The 25,822-nt window shown below is 42.6% G+C and overlaps 1 protein-coding gene across 1 annotated transcript in view; it reads right to left on the reverse strand.

Annotated features, from left to right (window-relative positions):
• Window positions 1-7,737: 7,737 nt before the first annotated feature.
• The window catches only part of LOC131191334 (cysteine-rich protein 1-like), a 67,311-nt gene continuing 49,226 nt past the window's right edge, over window positions 7,738-25,822 (reverse strand). Inside the window, exons 2-4 of the mRNA XM_058169369.1 lie at window positions 24,544-24,638; window positions 15,583-15,637; window positions 7,738-8,874 (exon numbers count right to left, since the gene is read on the reverse strand). Coding sequence (XP_058025352.1) covers window positions 8,807-8,874; window positions 15,583-15,637; window positions 24,544-24,638 — 218 coding nt within the window. The 3' untranslated portion in view covers window positions 7,738-8,806. The remainder of the gene's footprint in view (window positions 8,875-15,582; window positions 15,638-24,543; window positions 24,639-25,822) is intronic.

Below are 25,822 nucleotides of genomic sequence, written 5' to 3' on the forward strand. Positions count from 1 at the left end.
AGTACTTGCTGGAGCCATCCGGGAACAACCAGGAACAGGAGGGTGGAGTGTGCTGAGTCTGTATAGCCAGCTGGCTAGCAGAAGCCAGTAATGCTGGCTAGAAACCCTTTTATTTGTATTGTTCACCACGTGCCAAGCTAAGACTCAAGTAAAGAGACCCATTCTGCTCACAGAGTGGCCCCTTCTTTTGCTGGCTTGATTTGGAACTGTGACAAAGACCTTACCAGAAAATAAGTCCTAATGCGTCTTTTGGGGCAAAAATTAATATAAGACCCAGTCTTATTTTCAGTGAAATATGGTAGTGTGCACTGTGCTCATGTATGGATCTGGACCGGGGTGAAATGTTCCCAGTTCGGACCAGATCGCCCAATCCGGTAGCGATGGCGGCAGGTGATTCGGAGAACCGGTAGCAAAAATCCCTGCCCCCCTCCATGCCCAGCTGAGTCGCGCAATCATCAGAGGTTGTTGTTTTTTTTTTACTTTTAAAAGCATTTTTTCTTCAGCTGAAAAAATGCTTTTAAAAGTAAAAAAAAAAACCTCTGATGATCGTGCGGCTCAGCTGGATCGTTAGAACCCTTTAAAAGCATTTTTCACAATTGTGATCTGTCAACATTCAAGACCTGTATTTATTTACAGTTATACAGTGGTGGACCATCAACTCACGATTGTTAAACAGGAGAATCAACTCTGCAACATTTCCTGTGGCACTCTGGCTACTAGATAAAAAATGTCATGGGACTTCCTTAGTGCTAAGAACTAGGTCAATTCATATTCCCAGAATTTTAGATCACTGATTATCTAAGCCAGTATGAAACACTGAAAACTAACTGAAACCTGCCAAAATGGAAATGTTTAAAATATAACAATACAACTTTTTAAAAACATACACAGAAAATCAGGATCATGAACCCCATTGGTAGAGCTTCAGAGGACTCATCAGTCTTTCCAAGACTTCAAGTAGTTAATCAGTAATATGTCTGTATTTATAAGTATAAGTAGAAAATTAGTGCTTATGGTTCGGATTCTGCTAATCAACCTTAGCCAAACTTGGACACTAGGTGGGCTGGAACAGCAGTGGTGGGATTCAGCCAGTTAGCACCAGCTCAAGCCGGTTGTTAACACTGAACAGTTTGGCTGCTTGTTGGAAGAAGACTCAAGGGCAGAGACCCATTCTAAATTATTAGAATCCCTTCTTTGCTGGTAAGTACTTGGATAAAGACCACTAGAAAATTCCAGGACTGCGTCTTTGGGGCAAAATTAAAAGAAGACAGTCTTATTTTCAGTGAAATATTAGTGTGAAAGAAGGACTCATGTAGACATGATAGCAGTGTTCCAATATCTCAGGGTTGCCAGTTCGGAAGTCGCCCAATATTCTCAAAGCACCTGAAGGCATTCGGAAGCAATGGGTTGAAAAATAGCCCCTCCATGAGAGAAGCAACAGAATCAGAGTTGTTGTTTTTCCTGACAGTTAGAACAATGCAATAAGTGGAACAACTTGCCTACAGATTTGAATGTCAACACTAAAATTTTAAGAAAGTGTTGGATAAACTGAAAAAATGGTGTAGTTTCCTGCCTGGGCAGTTGGACTAAGACCCAGTCCATTGATCACCCTGATCTGGACTTACTGTTATGTTATGTTATGAAGATTATGTTATGTTAATTGTAGCTAACTGTTATATTTGTTACAAAAACTGGTTATGAAATTATGTTATGAAGATGTTATTTTGGCTACCTGACTGAAATTTTGCTATCTATCTTTTCCTTACTGTCCTAAACAGTTTAAGTAGTACTTAAGACTTTTAACTTTTTTTAACAACAGAGTTGGAAGGATGGACTTTATGCTGCCCAGGCAGGAAACCCTGTTGGAATGAAGATGATGGATCCAACATTTTCTTTAAAATTTAGTGGCTTTTTTATTTGCTATCCTTCTAAGACTCACCTTACACTATGAAAGTATTTTATTTATACAACTTCTAAATTATTTCTTTGCAGTCCTCAGCCAGCTTGATAAACAATCTTTCAGAGGAAGGATATAGTTACGTCCAGAAGCTGCCAAAGAGCTAATTTGGAGATGCAGAACATCACTTGGCTTAGAAGAGATCCATAAACATTTTCAAATCTTCTTAAATCAGATGAACTTGGTTCTGCCAGTTGTCCTGGGGTCCAATGGTGCATGTCTTATGTCCAAGCCTTACTGCAAATCAAGAAGACCCCACCTCTCCTCTGCACATCTAGACTTTCAACTTTCACATTCTTCTGCCTCGCTGATTTATTCTGGAACTATTCACTAATTTTTCCCTCTCTGCCTCTGACTCAGAGCCATTCTGAGCCTTCCCCAGACCAGGACTGGCCCAAACAAACAAACAAACAAACAAACAAACAAACAATCTTAATTAAAAAACCAAATATTTGTATTTTGTGATATTATTGTCACCAATCTTATATTTAGATTTTTAGACCTCAGCTCCACTTTCTTATGGCTTCAGGAAAGGTATATAATCCTTCATATGGAGAAGACCACATTAATGGAGAAGGTGATCAAGAAGGAGAAGGAGAAGGAGAAGAAGCTACCCAATCTCTTCCCGTGTCCAACTGTGTATATGTTATTAAGGAAGCAAGCACAGGGCAGTTGAAAAAATATTTTTATTATTTCCACAACATCATATTTATGTGCAAACTATTATCCATCAAACCGTATTAATTTAGTTGGAGGTTGCAAACACAGGAAGAGAATTTTCTCCTTCTGTTGTTTAGATTTTACAGCAAAGTGCTTGGTGCCTTTAGTTCATAGAGTTAATTCACAGAATGAGGGCTTAAAGAGTTTTGGAGGAAATTAGGCGGAAATAGCACGTTGCTGATTGGCTGTTGCCTCCGACTGAACTGTATATAAAGAGGGTTTGTCTGTTGTTAGCTGCTGGGTTCACTATAAACTAAAGAGCTGTTGTCACTCATCTGGTCTCCTGCCTCGTTATTGCCCGAATCTAACACTGGCGCGAGGTGGGATCTCGAGGCAAAAGAGCACCAGGAACGAACCCAGCAGAATAAGGGCGGATAGCAACGATGTCCAGCTACACACGCCAGCGCCATTCGACCCAGCCAAAGAAAATGGGGTCATACATGGCTCGTTTGAGTGTTTCCTCGAGCAAACGAACTCAGGGGTCTCCAACAGGAAGAGCATACTTCCTAAGCCACTGCGGTTCGGAAGTTTTCGACACCGCAGAGTCGCTTTCGGAGCCAACGCCGGTACAGTCGGTACCGTGGCAAACCCTGCAGACCGCCCTTCGGGCTCACTACGCACCGACGCCCTCAAAATTTGTTCAAAGGTTTGAATTTGCGGCAACGGATGCAAGCGAGAGGCGAATCGATTCGCGTGTACATGGCAGCGCTGAGAAAAGCCGCTAACCATTGCGAATATCGAGACTTGGAAGCGCATTCGACCAACTCATCTGCGGGGTCAGAGACATCCGATTGCGGCGGCTGCTGTCCAGAAGCAACCTAACACTGGCGTCGCCTTGGGCGAGGCCAGGGCTCACGAGATGTCCACCCAAGCGGCAGAAACCCTGCAAACACCGATCGCGGGGGGCTGGGGAAAACTCCACAATGAGGAAGTCCAGGCCAGGAGGAAGGCGAGGAAGAGGAAGAAGTCTTCCACACGGGAGGCCAAGGAAAGAGACCCGGGACGAATCTCGCGAGTTGCGGGGACAACACAAACGACAAGACTGCAAATTTAAGGATGCGACTTGTCGGCGGTGCGAAGGAAGGGCACATAGCACAGGCCTGTCGGCGCCCCAACCTTCCGCCAAAAATTCAAACCGACCAATCAGAGCGCTGGAACGGAAGAGGCCCGTGATTGGTCGATTCAAAAAGCGCGAAACTTAATCAGACTGCCGTGAGAATAGGCCAGCAGCCACGCCTTGAAAAAAGATTTTTACTAAAACGCACATTGAAGGGGTGCCGTGCGAATGGAAGTGGACACGGTTCATCGATCACGATCATGTCCTGGGACACTCGTGAAACGTTTGCCAGCCGTCGCGGCGCAAGCTGCAACCACAGAAACTAAGGTACAAGATTACCAGGAAATCGCATCCCGTCCGAGGCGCGTCCGTCCAAGTCAAGTATGGACAACACAACAAGACCCTGCCCATCACCGTGGTCGGAACCTTGCCGAGCTTGTTGGGACTGGACTGGTTCCGGCATTGGGCATGGGAGTGACCGGAGTCTTCCAAACGACGCCGACCTAAAAGACGAACTAATGAAGGAGTTCGGGGATGTCTTCAAAGACTGTTTGGGCAAGTACGAGGACCCCGATCTCCTTTAACCTTGACCCACAGGTTGCCCTATCCGTTAAAGGCTAGGAGGGTCCGTTAGCCTAAAGCCCAAAATTGACCGGGAGCTGGACAAACTAGTAAGCCAGGAATACTAGTGCCAGTTGACCATGCAAAGTGGGAGACACCCATAGTCACCCGATCAAACCGGACGGGTCGGTCCGGATTTGTGCTGACTACAAGGCAACGCTTAATAAGCGTTGCAGAAGAGTCTACCCGTCCCAGTAGTACAACACTTACTGCACTCTTTGGGGCAAGGCCAGGTCTTCGCCAAGCTAGATTTGGCCCAAGCCTATCAGCAGTTACCCGTGATAGCAACACGGCCGAAGCACAAACGATCGTACGCACAGGGGTGCTTTTAAATGCACCGGTTACAGTTTGGGGTTAGTGTGGCTCAGGGTTATTCAGAACCTAATGGGCGGCTATTGCAGGGACTCCCAGTGGTACCATACTTTGATGACGTACTGGTATCCGCTGAAAATCTAGAAGACTTAGGCGGTTGAGAAAAGTTCTGGGCATTTTCCGTCCGCGGTCTCAAAGTCAAACTGAATAAATGCCAGATCGGGGTAGGATCCGTGGAATTCCTGGGCTATCGGATAGACAAGGAAGGAATCCACCCACTGAGAGCAAGGTTAGGGCAATCAGGAAGGCCCCAGCTCCCCAAAACAAAACGGAGTTACAGGCGTTCTTAGGTCTGGTCAACTTTTACGCGGTATTTTTAAAAATAAGGCACCATAGCCGAACCGCTCCACAAATTACTAACGAAGACAGCTGTGTGGTCTTGGGGAAAGGCGGAAGCTAGGGCATTGAGCAGTAAAAACCTTCTGTCTAGCGATAGTTTACTGATTCAATACAATGGCACGCTGCCATTGGTGTTAGTTTGTGATGCATCTCCCACGGGTGGGGGCTGTGCTCAGCCACAGGTTGCCAAATGGCACAGAAGCCCCTATAGCATTTACTCCCGAACAATGTCATCGGCTGAAAGAAACTATAGTCAGCTAGATAGAAGCCTTGGCCATAGTTTCCGGGGTAAAGTTCCATGAATATGTATTTGGCCGTGATTTGAAATAGTCACAGACCATAGACCCCTACTGGGCCTGTTGGCAGGCGACGCCAACGCCCGTGGCACTTTCGCCAGACTGACCCGATGGACTATCTTTCTGGCTGCGTATTCTACAAATTGTTGCATCGGCCAGGAAAGAGTTAGGGCATGCAGGCGCTTTGAGCAGATGCCACTACCAGAGACTATCGAAGACCCCACTCCGGGCACACCCGTCCTGCTAATTGACTCTTTGGACTCGGGTCCAGTCACTTCCAAGGAGGTGGCTCGGGCTTACAAGGACATTACAATAAGAACTGTAATTGGTTGGGTGCAAGAGGATGGCCCGCTGCCGGGCGGTTTAAGGAATATGTAAAGAAAGCGGGAGTTGTCGGCTCAAGGAGGGTGTCTGCTCTGGGGGATAGAGTGGTGATCCCGGAGAAATTACGGAAAAAGTTTTGGAACTCCTGCACGAGGGCCACCCTGGGATCGTGAGAATGAAGGGTTTAGCAAGGAGCTATGTGTGGTGGCCTTGATGGACAAGGAGATTAGTGACAGGGTAGGAAAATGCCAAGCCTGCCAGGAGTCAGACCACTACCACCAACGGCCCCAACTCGGGAGTGGGAGAGACCCCAGGGCCCATGGTCTAGGATCCACATCGATTTTGCGGCCCCTTCCATGGGCAAACATTCCTAGTGGTAGTCGATGCCTATTCCAAATGGCTGGAAATCATTCTTATGAGATCCATGACAGCGAGGCCGTAATCCCAGTCCTGCGGGCGCCTATTTGTAACCCACGGGTTACCAGACACCCTAGTCTCCGACAACGGCCCTCAATTCACAGCGACCCTGTTTGAAGGGTACTTGGCAGAAGAGGGCATCCGGCATGTCCTCTCGGCGCCCTTCCACCCTGCGACGAGCGGCCTTGCAGAAGCGTTCGTCGGAGTGCAAAGGAAGCATTGTCCAGAATCAGGCCAGGCGATTGGCAATTAAAATTGACACCTTCCTAGCAGTACAACACAGAACCCCTGTGTAGCAACTGGCGCAGCCCAGCAGAGCTACTGATGGGCAGGAAGCTTAGGTGCCCATTAGACCGGTTAAACCCAAACTACACCCCAGATGGGTACAAAGGACAAGCGGTAAAACAAGAGAAATGACAGTGGGAAGTCCAGTATGGGCACACAATTACGGAGAAGGCCCAAATTGGGTAAAGGGACAATCCTTGAAACAACCGGACCCAAATCGTATCGGGTAGAGATAGAGGATGGCGGGTTTGGAAGCGCCACATAGATCAATTAAGAAAAAGAACAACCAAAAGTCCAGAAACAGGCCCTGACTATCCAATGTTTGAATCCACAACTGACTCAAACCCGGGGCAAATGCGGGACTTATCTGAGATCGATGAGGTCCAGCGACACCAACCGGTCCCTCCTGAAGAGAGCAGGGACGATTCTGCAAATAATCCAGGGCCGGATGGCCTAGAGGAGGAGCTGAGAGGAACAAACAGTCCCTCCGGCCAGCTCGACTCATTCCCAGAGAATGAATTGCGCAGGTCCGAAAGAGTTAGGAGACGCCCAGTCTACTTGCGTGACTACGTAGAGAAATAAGATGCTAATTTCATGTAAATAGGGGTAAAATGTTTTCTGGGAGGGAAGGAGTGTAATGTATCTTTAAGAGTTTTGGAGGGAAATTAGAGCGGGAAATAGCACGTTGCTGATTGGCTGTTGCCTCCGACTGAACTGTATATAAAGAGGGGTTTGTCTGTTGTTCGCTGCTGGGTTCACTATAAACTAAAGAGCTGTTGTCACTCATCTGGTCTCCTGCCTCGTTATTGCCCGAATCTAACAGAACCGGTAGTAAAAAAAAGCTACCGGTTCATCTGAACCAGTATTTCCGACAATCAGCTGTGCTGCGCGATTTATATTCGCTAGAAAGCAGGAAATTCTGCTTTCTAGTGAATCTAAATCGCATGGCACAGCTGTTCCCCTCCTCACTGTTCTACTTACCTTGTTAAGCCTCCTTTTTCCGCGTGAAGGATGCATTTGGCGTGCACTGAGTACTTTTGGTGTGCACTGCGCATGCACATGCATAGCACACGTTTGGTACACACCACGCATGCACGGGCAGTGAACCAGTGGCAATCCCCGGACGATTTCACCACTGCCCGTATCCATATCCATATCCATACCCATATCCATATCCATACCCATACCTCTTCAGTTCTCATTATTTCTGAGTGGTGGTTTTCTTATCTGTCATTCTTTGTGTTCCTAAGAAACATCTTCAAATATATGAGTGGGGAAAAAATTAGGATAGTAGATTGATTCCATCACACACCAACAAAAGACAAGAGTTATATTTTTTTGGAGGAGTATACATTTATTCCTTCATTTACCTAAGGTGATCATGTAGATCTGGGCTCTCAGAAGTAACAGTACCTGCTCAAACTATTTCCTTATTTGGTATAAAATTATGCCCGAATTTCTACTTATTTAAACACTCAAGGGGGTGAACAATAGATTGATCGATCAAAACTCAATTCAAATCTCAAAAGCTGTCAAATCGTATCAAGTCTATTCCACATAAAAAGCACACCACTCTGTCAATGGAAAACTACCTTGGTTGGTTGGTTGAGAAACCTCTTGACATAATACATGAAAGCAACAGCAAAAAAGTGAATATTTGTGTTGGAAATGTGGCTTGATTGCCATTAGTTCTTTATAGTGAGATGTAGTTTCATTATATATAAATCTGAGGATTATCTTACAGCATAATGCAGTACATTTTCTCAAAAGTAAATCATGCTGGGTTTAGTGCTTACACTGTAGGATTGCATGGATTAAACCTATGGTTCCCATAAGTGGTTGCTAATGACAGAATGCCAATTATATGAATTAGGGACAATGGAGAACTTGTTTCGGCATGTTCTTATTGCTGATGTTTACCTCATGTTCCTAGAGCTCATGTTCAAACCTCTAGGAAAATATTGCATGAAACATTAAACATATATTGAACATGAAAACTCAATTCATATTTCCCATCGCCAGCACATACATGAATAGGCCTATGACTACCTGGATTGATTGTGAAATTGGGCCAAGAGATGTGCATTCAACTTTTTTTTTTGCTTCATTTCTGAATGAAAAGGAAAAAAGATGTAATGCTGACTAAAAGGCCCAGAACTAAATTGTTCATTGAAACACTGCACATATCAAAAGATAGTACCTTTTTTGCAGATATTAACTGCAACCTATTGAAAATGTATTTATCACAGCTGCTATCCGAAGCAGCTGTAGCGTTAACACTCTTCGAGAAACTGTCTCAACTTATTTGGACTCATATTTATAACCCAGAGATAAAGTCCTTTAAATGTGAACTTGGCATATTGTTTTATAAAATGCTACTTCTGCAGCATAACAAAAGCCAGGCATCTAGCTGGATTTTCAGATTTGTGCTGGAACTCGGGAAGTAGAAGCACCAAAGGATGAACGCAATCTTGAAGGTCTTGCTCCTTAAAACAAACAAACAAAGAAAAATTTATGTTAGGGATAGATGGATGGATTGATAAAGAAGCATTTAACCTTCATAGGTTAGACTGAAAGCCCCAGCCATCTACCTTTTAACTATTTTTAAACAGTGTTTTAATCATTCTTGCCTCTTTTTAAAATTTGTAACTTTTAGATGAGTTTTTTTTTATGGTTTAATATGTTATTGTACATAGCCCAGAGTTCCTCTGTGAGAGAGATGGACGGGTTCCAAAATGTGATAAATAAAGAAAGAAAGAAGCTAGACAATTAAAATATAGACACATGCCAGGAAAGATGTTGTACCAGAAACCTAATTTGTATCACTTTCTTTATTCTTTTTTTATCAAAATTTATCCTTTCTAGGAAATTACACTGGCTCAGTTTTGCAGAAAGTTTGCAAAATATAATATTGGCAATTAACAGGGGAAAAGTGAAAAAAAAATAATGACAAGCTTCTGGTCTTATAGTGTAGAAGCATATGATTAAAGCTATTAGTTCTCCTTTACTCCCGCTTTTCAAAGCTAGTTTAATCTCACAAGGGATACATAAAATTAAACTGTATTGGAATGTGTGTGTGCATGTATAGTGTGTGTGTGAATAAAATGCAATTCACAATTCTTGAAACATTCAATAGCTGCCAATAATTGAATGAAACAAAGAAAATATAAGTCTTTCCCTAGATTACAAGTTGTCACTGACCTGTTCCAAATCATCTACACCTCATTTTTACATAGCACAAAGACTTTTCCAAGGAAATGTTATGATCTCAAGAAGAGTCATCTGCAAAAATGAAACCAGCAAACGAAATTTCATCTATACTATAAATACAATTGCCAGAAACAACCTCAGCCTCAACAAACTTAGCGCTAGACCTGACCTATCATTCCTACAACATATTAGATCCCGTGAACTTCGTTCAGAACTCAAATGACGGCAAGAAGAAGGTGAAACCAACCTTTACATTGATTACCGTGCTGACTGCATAAAAAGAAAAACCTATAATCAAATAGCCATTACCCAATCACACTTCAATCAAAGCATCCAACCATCCAACAGTCAAGGCATCCATCCATCCATTCAATCAACTGTCGATCAACTAACCAACCTCCAATTACCCGTACAAAACCTCCAATCACCCAATGATCAACCACTCATTGCTCAACCAACTTTCTTCCAACCACCTGTTGTACATAACCCTCAATCAACTATCAGTCAAAACTAGGTATGCACGCCCCTTACCTCTTCAACACCACACACTGCAGGTCTTAAATGTAAATTAATAAATGCAAGAAGTATTGTAAACAAATTGCCTGAATTTATCCTCTTGTTAAACAATGGTACATTTGATATTATATTTGTTTGTGAAACATGGCTGAACTCATCCCTCCCTGACTCCATTATTTCAAACGAAGAGTATCAAGTTTTTCGATCAGATCGTGAAAACCGCAGAGGTGGTGGAGTGGCTATCTTTTACAAAAAACCACTGAACCTAAAAAATATTCAAGTTGCACATAAACTTTCTCTTCCTGAAACTATTGTATGCAACCTGTCCCTTAACACCACACTGCGATTCTTAATATGCTACAGAGCCCCTGACTACAACATTGCTCATGCAAATATGTTAACCAAACTGCTAACATGGGCTACCTCTTGCCCATATCCTCTTATCTTCCTGGGTGACCTAAATCTACCTTTTATTAACTGGATAACAAATGAATGTACAACTGAACCAATCCATACTATACTATACAATGCTGTTACAAACCTAGGTCTTGAACAACTAGTAACTAACAATACAAGACTCAACAACTGCCTTGACCTCATCTTTTGCAATAACACAAACTCAATTTATGGACTATAAATAAAAGAACCCTTTTCCAACAGCGACCACTGCATGATAGACTTTTGTCTCAATATACGCCCTCACATAAATCGTTATAATAATAGTACTCCTAACTACAATTTCAAAAAAGCCAACTATGACCTTATAAAAAACGACCTCCCATCTCTTGACTGGCAAAATCTGTTCTCAACCTGTATTACTGCTGATGACCACTATAGAGTTTTCCTACTTGAAATCAATAGAATCACTAAACTATACGTACCACAAATCACCACCAAAATCAAAAAAAGCAAATTACCCATATCAATAAAAAAGCTTCAATCAAAAAAAAAAATCCCTCTGGAGAAGAAACAAAAAGGACTATGTAGCTAATTTCAAAAACCGCTACAGAAATATTGACAACCAAATAAAAACTGAATGCACCATTTACCACACCAAGCAAGAAGAAGACCTTCTGCGCACAAATTCCAATCGTGCTTTTTATAATTTTGTGAACAATAAACTTAAAGAATCAAGATCCATCCCACAACTAAAAGAATCTAACGGCAAAGAATGTAATGATGAAACAGTTAAAGCAAACCTCTTTAACACATTCTTTGGCTCAGTCTTTGTTAACAGTGATGGCTCATAAGGGGCGTGCATAAGAGCACAAAAGTGCATACCGTTCCTGTCCTATTGTTTCCTTTCATTATATCAAATTAATATAGTTATTGCATACTTTTGCTCATATATATGCTTATATGATATGTAGTTATTTTATGTTGATGCTTGTGTATATTGTTGTGACAAAAAAAAAGAAAAGAAAAGGTTATCCTAATGCATATTTATTTTTCTTGCAAGCTTTCATTTGTTGCATTTGCAGAAAAAAGAGAGGTAAGACAAAACTGCAGTTCTTTAAAACTTCTAGATCTGGGTTCCAAAAAGCCAAATGACCACTACATGGAAGAGGGATACAAGAAACTTTATTGTCATGTGTTGATCACTTGCATTTTTGCAGCCCAGATCTGGTAACCATATTCTCAAAAGTTACTGCCATGCGCAAAGGAATGCTTATTTATTTATGTATGTATGTATGTATGTATGTATGTATTTATTTATTTATTTATTTATTTATTTATTTGTCAATCATATTTAAGACAACAGTTAAAAGTATAAACATGATTTGGATACATGAAAAGACTAAGTAAAAAAGGAATATTAGGACAGGGATGGTAGGCACACAGGTGCACTTATGCACGTCCCTTGCAGACCTCTTAGGAATGGGGAGAGGTCCACAGTAGACAGTTTAAGCTTAAAGGTTTGGGGGTTTGGGGAAGAAACTACCAAGTCAGGTAGTGCATTCCAGGCATTGACCACTCTGTTACTGAAGTCATATTTTCTGCAATCGAATTTGGAGCGGTTTACCTTGAGTTTGTATCTATATTTTGCTTGTGGTTGAAGCTGAAGTAGTCATTGATAGGTAGGACATTGTGGTAAATAATTTTATGTACTATGCTTAGGTCAGACTGAAGTCAGTGTAGTTCTAAATTGTCTACGCCCAAAATTTGGAGTCTGGTGGCATAAGGTATTTTATTGCGAGCAGAGGAGTGGAGGACTCTTCTTGTGAAATATCTCTGGACTCTCTCGATTATGTCCGATGTTCAGTGCGGGTTCCAGACAGATGAACTGTACTCAAGAATTGGTCTAGCAAATGTTTTGTATGCTTTAGTTAGTAGTACAATATTACCAGAGGAGAAGCTACGCAAGATTAGGTTAACAACTCTTAGTGCCTTTTTGGCAATGTTGTTACAGTGGGCTCTGGCACTTAGATCTTTAGAAATGAGTACTCCAAGTCCTCGACAGAGTGAGAGTCATCTATAAGGTCATGTCCATCTAATTTGTATTTTATGTTTTGATTTTTGCTTAGCACATGATACTAAATCAAAATGTAGGAAGGTTTGGGTTTGGGTTTAGTACACTGAGTAGACCAAATTATTGTGTCCAATTAAACAAATCAAGTTAAATAAACTTGGCAACCCACTATTATTCATATCATCTGAGGGAAACATCACACACTACTGTAAGATTTAAAATGTGCATGAATGAGGATATTTTCTCAATTTAGCCAATTTAAAACCCATGAAAAATATGCAAATATTTCATTTTTTTTTATCTCATCAGAGATAAAAAAGAAACCATTCTAGGAGACCAGAGATAGAAAAATCATATGGTAACAGAACTTATTCCCACTGTTTGACTCTCAAGATATGCTTGAGGGAGGGAAAGGGAGAAGAGACTACAAATATTTAAGCTGAATTCCTGGGGGGGGGGAAACCCCAAACATTTCTTAAAGTTCTGAAAATATGATGTCAGGATAGAATTCACTGGATTACTGGAATGTTTGCATTCTACTTGGACATTTCCTTAAGGTTGTTTTTTCTTTCTGCCCAACTGATTTTTACAACGATTAGCTGGATGAAGACATTTGGAGATCTTGAAAGATTGCATGTTCCTGACCTCAAGATGGATTTTTGCAGCCTAGAATCATAGGCAAACTTCAGAATTTCTGGAAAGGCCATCCACTAGCATAATAACAAATTGTGGGTATTGCTAATAAATTTATATAAAAAGATCTTTTAGCTGTGATTTATGAAGAACAAGTTGAGAGATTGCTTCTATAATGGATTTATAATCTAAAACAGTCCAATCTAAACAACCTAAAACAATCTAATCACACTTGGCCAAATATAGCTGTTCTATTCTATTCTATTCTATTCTATTCTATTCTATTCTATTCTATTCTATTCTATTCTATTCTATTCTATTCTATTCTATGCTATGCCATGCCATGCCACGCCACGCCATGCCATGCCATGCCATTCTCCATTCCACTCCACTCCACCCTGCAGTCCATTCCATTCCATTCTATTGTATAAGACATTTGGAAAAAATATAATAACCAAACTTTTATCTTATACTTAAGGGCATAAACTGGAAGGATTATTATAAATTTAGGAAAGTTGAATATTCAACTTTCTTTTTATTCTTGTAAACTGGGACAAGGTTTCTAAAATTCAATTCTGTTTACTTCAGCACTGTAAAATGAAATTGACTTGATTGATCAAATGCCAAATTCGCCACTCTGGAAGAAGCTAAGAATACACTCTGAAAAGGATCTGTCATTCTTTCAAGTAAGCTTTCTTTGCTGCTACTAATTTGTTGGACTATTTTTCTTCATACAAAGGATCCTAAGCAATGGAAAGAGAGATTGAGGACTGGGCTTCCCAACAGTGCAACTGGAAAGCAGTATATTGTTCTACACATCTCAAGTTTGGAAAGAGCTTGCTAAGTAAAACGGCAGCTCCATAATCTGTATGAAGAACAGAGAATTAGCAGTTCCTTTGTTCTCACCTTTTCATCACCATTTCTATGTACAAAAAAAGGAAGGCATTGGACCATGCTGAAGTACAGATAGGAATGATTTATCTTATCTTCTGTAGATTAAAAAGACTTTTTGGTTTTCACTGTTACCAGCAGAACTGTTGCTGAAGTGACGGAATTAGAGCTACCCAGATGCTGCAGACCTTTAAAGTAAAGTTCTATGAAATAGTTTGGATGGACTGATAATACCGAACAGTTTGCTGCAGATTACTTTCTTTCCAACCCACGGTGGAGACAAGTAATCCAGTCACCTGAAGTAGGTTACATCATTCATAACATGCCCTCCAATAAATTCTGTAAAGCAATCCAAATGATGCCTCGCTTGACACTGAGTTACCTTCGTAGAGTCCTCATATTTGCCCTGATTCAATTTTCATTTGCATGCAACTAATCAGGCATAAGGGCTTAGAACAGGGCTCTCCAACTTTGGTCCCTTTAAGACTTGTGGACTTCAACTCCCAGAGTTCCTCAGCCAGCTTTGCTGGCTGAGGGACTCTGGGACTTGAAGTCCAGAAGTCTTAAAGTGACCAAGGTTGGAGACCCCTGACTTAGAAGATCCACAAGTGGCATGCCATAATTTAATGGAACAAGGACACGAAGAACATAGGCATGGATATAAGTGATTACTTGAGAGCAGGAGCACAATCACACTTGTCTCCATGCCTCCCACACTTGCCCAGTTTCAGACTGGTGAAAAATGGATATACGTGTGTACGTTTATATGGCTCTTCCTCACAGTCAGGATCGCTAGAATTGCAAAGATTTTCTACTATGGGCCTTTCTTACTGATGCTGCCAGGATAAATATAGAGGCTTTAGGGATGACAACTACTTGGGAATCCAAACAGTTTCCCAGTCATTTTAATTAAAAGAGCAGTTCTGAAGAAAAGTGCACTGGCCATTTTGGTTTGTAATGGTAAAATTTGTGAAGATGAAGTAAAGCCCCTTTGATACCTCCTGTAAACCTCCTGTTTTCAACAACTGCTGTTAGAAACTAGCTATCAATCAGCTTTTAACATTGATCAACAACATTTTTTCTCTCCTTCTTGCTGGAGGTCGAAACTTGGTGTACGTGCACGTGAACATTCCTGTTAATGGGAATTTGACCTGAGCAATGATAACTAAAGGAGGTTTTATAACTATAACAGAAAGAGATTTATTTATTGGAAATACATTATAAGGATGGGCAAAGCCCAGCATCTCACTACCTACATCCTACAAAGAAAAGAGTCTACATATGACAGGAAAGGAGACCCAAGATTAGCAATCTTTTAGCCAAAGAGCAAGCAAAATAATAACGAGGGAACACAGAAGAAATCCTGAAATCTCTATTTACTCCATACTACTTGTCTGCGCTCTGTTTCTGCTTCCCCTGTTCTGTAGTGTTCCTCTCCTATTACAAGCAACTGGTTTCCAGGTCTGAAATTTACCTCTTGGTCCAAAACGCTGAAGATAGCAATGGGTGCAATAAGGCTTGTCATCATGCTGTGAAAGAAGACGAGAAACAAGATCAGTTATTATTATTATTAGCATATGGCATTGTTACATTAGCAATTGCAGAGTAGTAGCTCCGTTGAAGGAAACGCTCCCATGGTGCGCCACAAGAGGGTGAACTGGCTTTGCACCAGAAAAAAAGACAAGCGGCTCTTCCTATAGCATCATCCAAGGCCCCCTGACTCCCCAAAACCATTTTGGGTTTGGATCATTTTGAATCCAAGCTCATCCTCGTCTGATAATTCCATATATTACTTACAACCAGGAAGGTTCAGAGGGCAGGAAACTGACTGCCTGCACAGAGTACCAGCTCGCCCCCCCCCGAAATGGTACCTGTTTATCTACTTGCATAGAATATCCTTAGGTGGACAGAAACTGAAGCAAGCGATGGGAGCTCATCCCGCCACGCAATGCTAGGACTCGAATGGCTGGAGCAGAAATAATCTCCAACATCATTAAGCCACTGAGCCAGCATGCCTCTTACAAGATCCGTTGTTGCATATTTACTAAAGGTATTCATGGACTGTTAATCTCATGGAGGCTGTTGTACCGCATGCTGATAGTGCATAATATCTGAGGATAGACAATAGGATCCTGATCATAAGTACTCCAAATCATTGGAATTTGTATCACATCCCACTGGGCTAAAAGCAAAATTGCCAACTGAAGGGAAAAAGAGAGTCTGAATCAGTCTGAATCTGGAACAAACATGTCTGTGATGTAAGAGATGCTCCTGCTGGAGTTCTGGCAAGAAAGATTGGTACTAGTATTATCCATGCACACACTTGCTATCCATCTGCTCAACCTGAGTAGGATGGATACATTTGTCAAGTCAGTTTCTCACTGTTCCACCTTTTCATTTTATTTCTACATCAGTATGAAGGTTTCTCTTTTTAAACAAAACAAAAAAACTCTTGTAAAAAAACCTGTGTACATTATAATGCACATTTTTCTGGCAGACACTACTTGAACTTTGTTCCTCTAAATTACCCATACACCTGCCAAAAGATGCTTGAAAGTTTAAACTGAACCCTCCTACTCCAGGCACTTTGAAGTCCACCCAGGTTTTGTTTTCTCTTTGAAGTCTATTTTCCTTAATTCGGGTGCTAATAGAAAATTAAACATATGTGCCAGTCCAACATATTTGGGTGTTTTGGAAAAAAGAACCCCAATCAATGAATTAGCAAGACACCCCTTTCTACCATTTCTTATTATTAACATTTTCTCAAATTCCTGCAATGTACCTTAAGTGTAAAACCATTTCCATGTAGGGGATAGAGGAGATCTGCCATTATGCCTCCCCCAAATGTTCTTGTTAAGGAGATTTAAATTCTGGGAAAGATGTGGGTGTGATCATGCGGAGTAAAACACATGGCCGTTGTTACATGGGGAAACAGGATAAAAGCTGAGAACTTAGTAAGGAATTCCAACAGTTATGACTGAGAGATTGGGGTTGTACTTTAGTTTGGTATTTTATTTTCTCTTTATCAGGAGGGTTTACTCTGAGCTCAGCACAATGTTAAAGTCCTTGCCAGTTCAGTCCCACCCTTTTGCCCATTCAGGATAGCCTATTCTTCAAGGCTGAAAAGCACTGGAGCAACCATTAGCACCAGGGTATGTTTTGCCCAGAGAAATTGTGTTGGTGCCGGCAGAATGTAGTTCTTAATTTATAAAATACTAACCAAGACTGAATCTTGAGTTAAAGTCTTACCATCATCTACACTACTTGCAAATGCTGAAGTTTCTTACTTATAAAGGAAAAAGTACTGTTTACAATCTCAACAGTACTGGGTTCATGATTGTAAGGGGTTGTGAGAATAACCTTGAGGGATAGGAGGAAATAGCCAAGGCAAGACATTGGTCAGATAAGAGAAATCTGAGTCTGAAGCAGAAATATAATTTGAGAAAACATCTCAGACTTGATCTTCCCTAGTTCTCCTTGAGATAAAGGCAGGGACGGGAGAGGTACGTTCAGACTGGCAAGACTGATATCAGCCCTTCAAAGTAGACCATAGGAGGAAATCAAAGTTATGAATGCTAACACTACATTTATTAGAGGATTACAGTAGCAAATCTTACCAGTCTGAATGTGCCTCTTCCCAGCCTTCATAACATATCCCTGTAGTTCAACAGCATCATTTCTGTCTGGCAGCTAAGCCAACTTAGTTCCATCTCGCTGCAGTGGAAGAGGAATGGTTCCGAATCTATGTTTCAGTTGGAAACCAGATTGCCTTGAGGAAGATTTACTTACCACGTCATCTCTCCCTACTGGTATCTACACAGCCGGTTTGATCTGATAGGTGAGGCTTGTTCTGGGGCCTATCTGCAAGGAAGTGCCATTGGCAGGATTCCCGAAGAGCCTTTTCTGTTATGGCACCAGAGGTGGGTTTCAGCAGGTTCTGACCAGTTCTGGAGAACCAGTAGTGGAAATTTTGAGTAGATCAGAGAACCGGTGGTAAAGATTCTGACTAGCCCCGCCCCCACCTAGTCTCTGCTTCCCAGCTGATCGGGAGGAAATGGGGAAAATCGGGAGGAAATGGGGATTTTGCAATATCCTTTCCCTGCCACGCCCACCAAGCCACGCCCGCCACGCTACGCCCGCCACACCACGCCCACCAAGCCACGCCCACCAAGCCACGCCCACAGAACCTGTAGTATAAAAAATTGAAACCCACCCACTGTATGGCACCCTTCCTCTGGAACAGCTGTCTGACTTTAGATCCTGTGGAAATTATATTCTCCGTACCCCTGCTGGTTTTTCACAAGGCCTTAAAGATTTGATTTTGCTATTGAGCCTAGAGCTCTGATAACATGGGTGAAGTCATTATTAGCCACCCAGAGTTAATAAATTTAATAAGTAAATAAATACATTTAAATAAATAAATAAATAAATAAATAAATAAATTCACTCTACATTGGGAGAGGGTTTCCTTCCTCCTGGTTCCTGAGTATAGGAACCTTAAAGCAGGGGTCTCCAACCTTGGTCCCTTTAAGACTTGTGGAGTTCAACTCCCAGAGCTCTGCTGGCTGAGGGACTCTGGGAGTTGAAGTCCACAAGTCTTAAAGGGACCAAGGTTGGAGACCCCTGCTTTAAAGGATCTTGTAAAGGAAAAAAAAACCAATTTCTTCTCCTCAGCATCTTCTTCTTAGAAGCCTTGGCAAAGCAAACAGGGCTGAAATGCCAGTTTCCATTTTCTCTTCACGGATGGACCTCCTTTCCAAAGTGCCAGATTGCTTTGTTTTTTTTCCTTTTTTCTTTTCATTTCTTCTCTCCCACTCCTCCTGCCTTTATGAGGAATGAGGGCAAAGATATTTTTCTTGCTTTAAATTATGCAGCAATCCAGACCAGGTGGTGATCTTCTCTCATGCTCCTGCTTTTGAATCAACAAAAGTGAATACAAGTGGATCGTGTTTAAGCTGCTCCTGAGGAACTGTGGGAGTCAAAATGGAAGACCCCTTGGTTTCTGGGGCTGCTTCCTGATGAAGAGTTGATCTACAGAGCAATCGTCTTTTGCAACAATTTCCAGGTTGCCATCATTGGGAAGTCATGTTTTTGGATATGAAATTTCGTGAATTACTCTTCAGTGCTCAAATCATCATTGACATTAATGTGTAATTGATGAACAGTCTGGGTCCAACCCAAACAGTTCAAAAATGTGTGCTGCTCTGGATTGTATTTCCTAATCCACAGCAAAGAAAATAAACCAGATGGTCTATAGGGGTCTATACACACACACACACACACACACACACACACTAATGAGACATTACAATACTGAAAAGTTGTTAGGAGATGCTACTTAAAAGTAGCCATGCATAGTCTATAAAGCCTTATGTACAAACTCCATCATAAAAATGAAAGTGACAATAACTAATACAAATTATTCATCATCTGTTTGGTCTATTGATTTGGTTTTTTTAGGCAATAGATGGCATTGAGCTTAATTATCTGGCCAGAGTCACGGGTGGCAGTCTTGAAAGAATAATGTTCATGGTCCAGCTTCCTATGTGTGTAGAAACTTATGTTTAAGACTGTAATGATTCACTTAAAAACTGTGTCAAGAAAGGTCATAAAATGGGGGAAACTCACTTAACAACTGCCTTGCTTAGCAATGGAAAAGTTGGGCTCAATTGTGGTTGTAAGTTGAGGAGTACCTGTACAAAACTGCTGAGTCTAGGACAGGGGTCTGCAAACTTGGCTATTTTAAGACTTGTGGACTTCAACTCCCAGAGTTCCTCCGTCAGTAAAGCTGGCCGAGGAACTCTGGGAGTTGAAGTCCACAAGTCTTAAAAGAGCCAAGCTTACAGACCCCTGGTGTGGGAGAACTCACCACAGCCAACTCACTGTGGCCGATTCACCATGGCCAGCTCACCACAGGACAAAAGTTACATAATATTGAAGAAATGGTGAATTAGAATCATTACAGAGAGGATGCAAAAGGAGGGTCAAAATGAAATGTGAACAACAAAAAATAATTTTTTTTAAAAATTATTTTAAATTAATAAATAAAATTGTTGAATCGTCCTGTGCTGAATTTTCCCATGGCAAATTGGCCGTGTTGAATTGTCCCAGGGCAAGTTGGCTGTGGCGAGCTGGCTGTGTTGAGTTGCTATGGCAAATTGGCATTGGTGAGTTGGCCAAGACAAGTTGATCGTGGCGAGTTGTCCCATTCTGAACCTGTCAGGCAGTTGTGAATTCTTAGAATAGCAACCTAAGCATCTGGAGGAGGATAAGTTGAAGAAGGCTTGGATAGAACAGTAAGAAGGAAGACAGTTAATCAGCCTTCATAAACAGTTTCCTTTCTGAACAGATCTTTTTGACTTCAGGTCTTTTTGAGCAATGCTTGTGCATTGTAATTTGATCATATCTACTTTATTCCAGATAAACCTAGGAAGTTACATTAGACCAGCTCAGTACATTGTTCTCCCTCCTCCATTACTAACTCTGAGAACAAGCAGCATCTCTCCAGGTAATTTCTGCAGCCGATTTCTGAAAACTTGCTTGGACATTTTACCTCTGTCTTCAGTGTTAACTTCTGTATATTTAACATGCCCTGCTAAAATTTGCAAATAACATCCATAGCTTAAGGCCATTCATAATGAACAAGATCATATCATGTGAATTTAACCCTTTCCTCCCTTGCTGCAATCTTAGTGAAAATTCCTCCTCTGAAACTGATATTTGCATTAGGGGGATCCCTATCAAATGTAGAAAACACACTCACCACATAAACTAACAACTTCAAAGGAGTCATACTCATGAGCAAATCAAAAAGTTCAGGGTATGACCAGTGAAGCTCCCAAAATGGCAAAAGGGCTATCCATCAGCATCCCCAAATAAGCTAAATTCTCTTAAAGGGCATTTATGGATTGCTTGGATTTCAGTCACTACTAGCGCTGATGATGTTACCTAGTTTAGGTAAGAAAACAACCAAGCTCAGGGAGCTCCAAAGACCCCACATTTCAACCCTGAGCTACAAGTATTCTCCTTTATTGGTAGTCACTGTTTACCCAAACTTGAACTAACAGTATCAATGGACTTAAATAGTCTACAGCAGGGGTGTCAAACTCAAGACCTGAGGGCCAAATTTGGCCCGTGGGGTGCTTAGATCTGGCCTGCGGGGCCACCCTGGAAACAGTGAAGGATCGGCCCACAGTGCCTCTGCCAGGGAAAACAGAACTCATGAGGGCCACGCGCAGCCCTCCTGGGCTCCATTTTCACTGGCAGAGGGCTACAGGAGGCCGTCACAGCTGAAAATGGAGACCGGGAGGGCCAAGCGCAGCCCACACAAGCTCCGTTTTCATTGGCAGAGTGCTAGCAAAACAAATTACTAGCAAAAGCGGCATTTGATCACACTAGTGATGTTGAGTTGGCCACGCCCCCCCTGACCATGACCCCCCCAGCCCCCTAAGGTCAAACACAACCTTGAGGTGGCCCTCAATGAAATTGAGCTTGACACCCCTGGCAGTAGTGGGCTTCAAAACCCATTGCTACCAGTTTGCTTGCGGGCGCGCGTTTGCTCGCACGTGATGCTTCTGCGCATGCACAGAAGCGTCTGGGTGGGTGGGTGGAACCTCCCACTGCTACCGCTACCGGTTCGCCCGATCTGGGGCAAACTAGTAGCAACCCCTGGTCTACATTAAGGAAATAAAGGAAGGGATCAAAGGGTGCACCTTATGTATTTTCAGGCCTTCGAAATAGATGTGCTATGATTCCATGAATAATATCAGTATTAGAGTTAAGCCAGGGTTTCTCAAATCTGACAACTTTAAGACATGGGGACTTCAACTCCCCGAATTCCCCAGCCAGCATGCTCAACAAGTTTGAAAAAACATAGATTTAGAGCTTTCCCAATGAAGAAAAAAGACTTAAGGGAAGGCTGTGAAAAGTAAATTTCAGGAAGTGGGTCTTGCAACTTTGTGCTCAGTGCGCATATTTTTGCTTCTCTTCCCAAAGCATTTTAAATGTGGCTGAAATGATACTATTTCTCCACTTGCTGTGTCAGGGCCATTTTATAGTCTATGAATTGTTCATGCATCCCAGGCAGAAAACTTGATTTAATGCTGCAAACCGGATCAGACATTCTTAAGGAAACCACTTTACAATGACAGTAAGCTTAATTTGATGCTTTGAATTCGCCCTAAACGGAAGTACATTGGAATCGATTCTCCTTTCCTGTTACCCAACAGAAGGAGTCAATCCTTCGCAGATCCCTTTCCTGAAATGGAATGATGCTGTTTCTTGGCTCTGGCCCTATTTTCTGACGAACCAATAAGAGATAATTTATTGCTGCTGCATTGGAACTTCTGCATCATTGGCTCCAACTTAGCATCATTGAAAACAACATACTATTATTGCTAACTTGTGCCAGTTCCAACAACTGTGTCTCAACCCAACAGGATAATTTAAGAGGAAGACATTAAGATTTTAGTGGGAGCAAATGTGTCTCTTGCTAGAGGCAGCTTGGAACTACCTGGCTACCTGCCCGTGCGTCTTTTCCATTGTTATATTCCATTGAGGTGACGTACAAGACCAACCTTGTCTGGGTTTGGAAGGTAAGCAAGATTGAGTGGTCCTTAGTGCTGTCTGAGCTTGGTTGTTTCCTTGCAGATGTTTCATTGCCCAAACTAGGTAACATCATCAGTACTAATAAGCAGGTAAGCATTAGTACTTGGATAGAGACCACTAGAAAACCTCAGAATTGTAGGTCAGATGGCAAAGTTAAAAACAACGACAGGAAAAAGGCAAACCATGTGCCTATTATTATCAAGCAGGTGTTCTATCCCCCTCGCCTCAGTCTGAGCGATGACTTAATTAGCCGGCAACTATCAGCTTCTGGCAGCAAACTAGCGGCGACTGCTAAGTGTCTCTGTTATCTCTCTTGATGTTGATGAGTCAACCAGGAACAAACAGTACTTCAGCTCTAGTTAAGCAGTTGATTTGCTTGCCACGAAGGGGTATAGCAGTCCTTGCTGCTTTTATATCCTGTGGGGTGTGTCAGCACTTCCTAGGCCTGCCCCATTCTTGCTTCTGTTGTTCCCACCTCTCCTGCCTACAAAACCTATGGTCCAGCCAGGCCTGATTGCCGTCAGCCGGGTCTGGAGACATGGCCTGGGGGTGGGGGGAGAGTCAGGGGATGGAGGCCTTGTTATCTCCTCCACCTGGCCTGCCTCTGGCTCCTGGAGCTGAGCCAGGGAAGCCGGTGCTCCCGAGTAAGTCCTGATGGCCCTTCCCCCTCACTTTCCGAGTCATTTTCTGGCAGGGGCCCCGGCTCGGGGGGCGCAGCCACAACAGCAGGGGTGAAATTCAGCAGGTTCTGACAGGTTCTGGAGAACCGGTAATGGAAATTTTGAGCAGTTCGGAGAACCGGCGAATATCAACTCTGGCTGGCCTCAGAGTGGGGTGGGAATGGAGATTTTACAATATCCTTGCCCCAGGATTGGAAGGGAATGGGGATTTTGCAGTATCCTTTCCCTGCCACGCCCACCAAGCCACACCACGCCCACCAAGCCACGCCCACAGAACCGGCAGTAAAAAAAAATTGAATTCCGCCACTGCTATCAAGGAACTGCATGGGTGTGTCCATATAGTCACCTGGGGTCGACTAACTTGAGGGCACCTTTACCTGGTTTTTATGGCATTCTGGTTTTTTTTGTCATTGCAGAATGATTAAGCAGAACTGGAGCTATTTTGAGTTTTCCCTCTGCTGTCAAACTTGATAGGCCTTTACTGTAATTAGTCTCTTTATCCGTGTAATCAAGTGAAATCCACATTCCATCACAGTCCACTTGCCCACTGAACCATAACTAAGCGACATGAATCAGAGTGGAGGGGGGGGGCAGAGCTCATGAAGGAATGAACTGGACAAAACACGGGGGAGTTGCCATAGTTCTCTAGACATCCAATTGCCTTCCAAAAACCAAGAGAAACAGACAGCCTGAGAACTACCTAAGGGTGAGGGGTGTGTGTGACAACAGTTAGATCTCCCCAATCATGCTTTTACTTTCTCGTATGCAAGTGAGGAGTGAAAGAAAAATCTCTCCAGAAAACTTGGCATCTTAGCCAAAACTGATCTGAGTCTCTGGGTGACATACATGAAGATGCAGTGTATGTAGAGATATAAACAAACCGAGGTTCCCCTTGCAATATGCTGCACACACACACACACACACCACTGCACATCCACATTCCATTCTGCTGGATTTAAGTTAACTCTAGCCTGCGTATTTTTCCTGCCGGTGCCCCTTTCCCTGTCTCCAAGCCAAAAGATGAAAGCAATCTTTGCTGGCAAGCCAATTCTAGGCAGCCTTTGAAAACGGAGCCCTCTCTCAGGAGACATTGCTGTCAGGGTATCACAAGTTACGGAAGGAGACAGATGGAATGGTTTGCTCTGTACCTCAGCGTGCTGGCCAGGAGTGAGTTGCCGTTTGCAGTGGTGGCACTTCAGGCAGAGGGGATGGTAGTCCTTGCCGAGAGAACGCCTCCGCTCAGCTGTTAAGAGAGGGAAAAGATATGAATAATTTTCAGCTCCAAGCCCCTCATTAATAGGAGAAGGTATGTGGAATGCAGCTTTGATCTGCAAAAATTTCTTGCTAGAATTTCAGAATAAAAGGAGTTTTAATACAGAGGCAATTGGCATTTTTCCCCCCTTTGTTGCACCCTACCTGCTTCTCTTTTATAATTCTTATCTTTGGCTCATAACATATAAAGATATCATTCTTGTATTTAACTCACAGACATATTAAAATTGTAATTGTTTAATGCATTTCATTTATGTTGTCCATTTTTACCCCCACCCTTCCATTCTATCATGTCTGATTCTTGGATATGGCCTGGAGAAGTCGCTGCAGTTTTCTTGGCAAGGTTTTTCAGAAGTGGTTTGCCATTTCCTCCTTCCTAGGGCTGAGAGAATGTGATTGGCTCAGGGTTACCCAGCTGGCTTTGTTCCTATGGCAGGACTAGAACTCTCAGTCTCCCAGTTTCTAGTCTGATGCTTCAACCACTAAACTTTTGAGACTTTCAAGGACACATCCCCACCTGCTGTAAGAGAGAAATAGCTTTCTCTACAGAAGAAATGTGTAGGCAAAATTTTAAAAGGACTCCTGAATTTTACACCTTTTCCATTCCATGTGTGCAGCCAAGCTGTGATAGTCTGCCAGCCAATGAGATTGCACAAAATGCAAAATGCTAGTCTGAAGAAACAGGGAGGGGATTGTTCGCAAGCAATCCTGGGACAAATGCCAAGAATGACCTCATTCCAAGAGGTCATAAGAATATGGGATGGTCCCTGCTTAACTCAGTCCACCTGTCGTGTCCCACTCCTCCGCTGATGGCCGGGTCAGGGAAATCCGAATCAGGCGTGCCTCTGCAGCTCTGCCAAAGTCCTAGCAAAGTCCTCAGGGCAGGCAGGAGACCAGAAAGTGACTTCAGCAAGATATGTTTAGACTTTGCCTGACTCAGGGAATGCCAGAAAGCAGGTCCTTTATAGTAGGCCATGGGGTGTGGTTCCATGACTCAGCACTTATCCAGGCCTGCCCCTCCCTTCCTTCTGACACCGCCGCCTATCAATTCTTCTGAAGCGAGGGTCACTCCAGTCGGCAGCTGTTGGTAATTGACCTCCCTCAGGCTCACATGCTGTGGGGGAGGGGGAGGGGTCTAGTTGCTCCGTTTGCCTG

Source organism: Ahaetulla prasina, chromosome 2, assembly GCF_028640845.1.
Source record: "Ahaetulla prasina isolate Xishuangbanna chromosome 2, ASM2864084v1, whole genome shotgun sequence".
In the NCBI taxonomy this organism is placed as follows: Eukaryota; Metazoa; Chordata; class Lepidosauria; order Squamata; family Colubridae; genus Ahaetulla; species Ahaetulla prasina.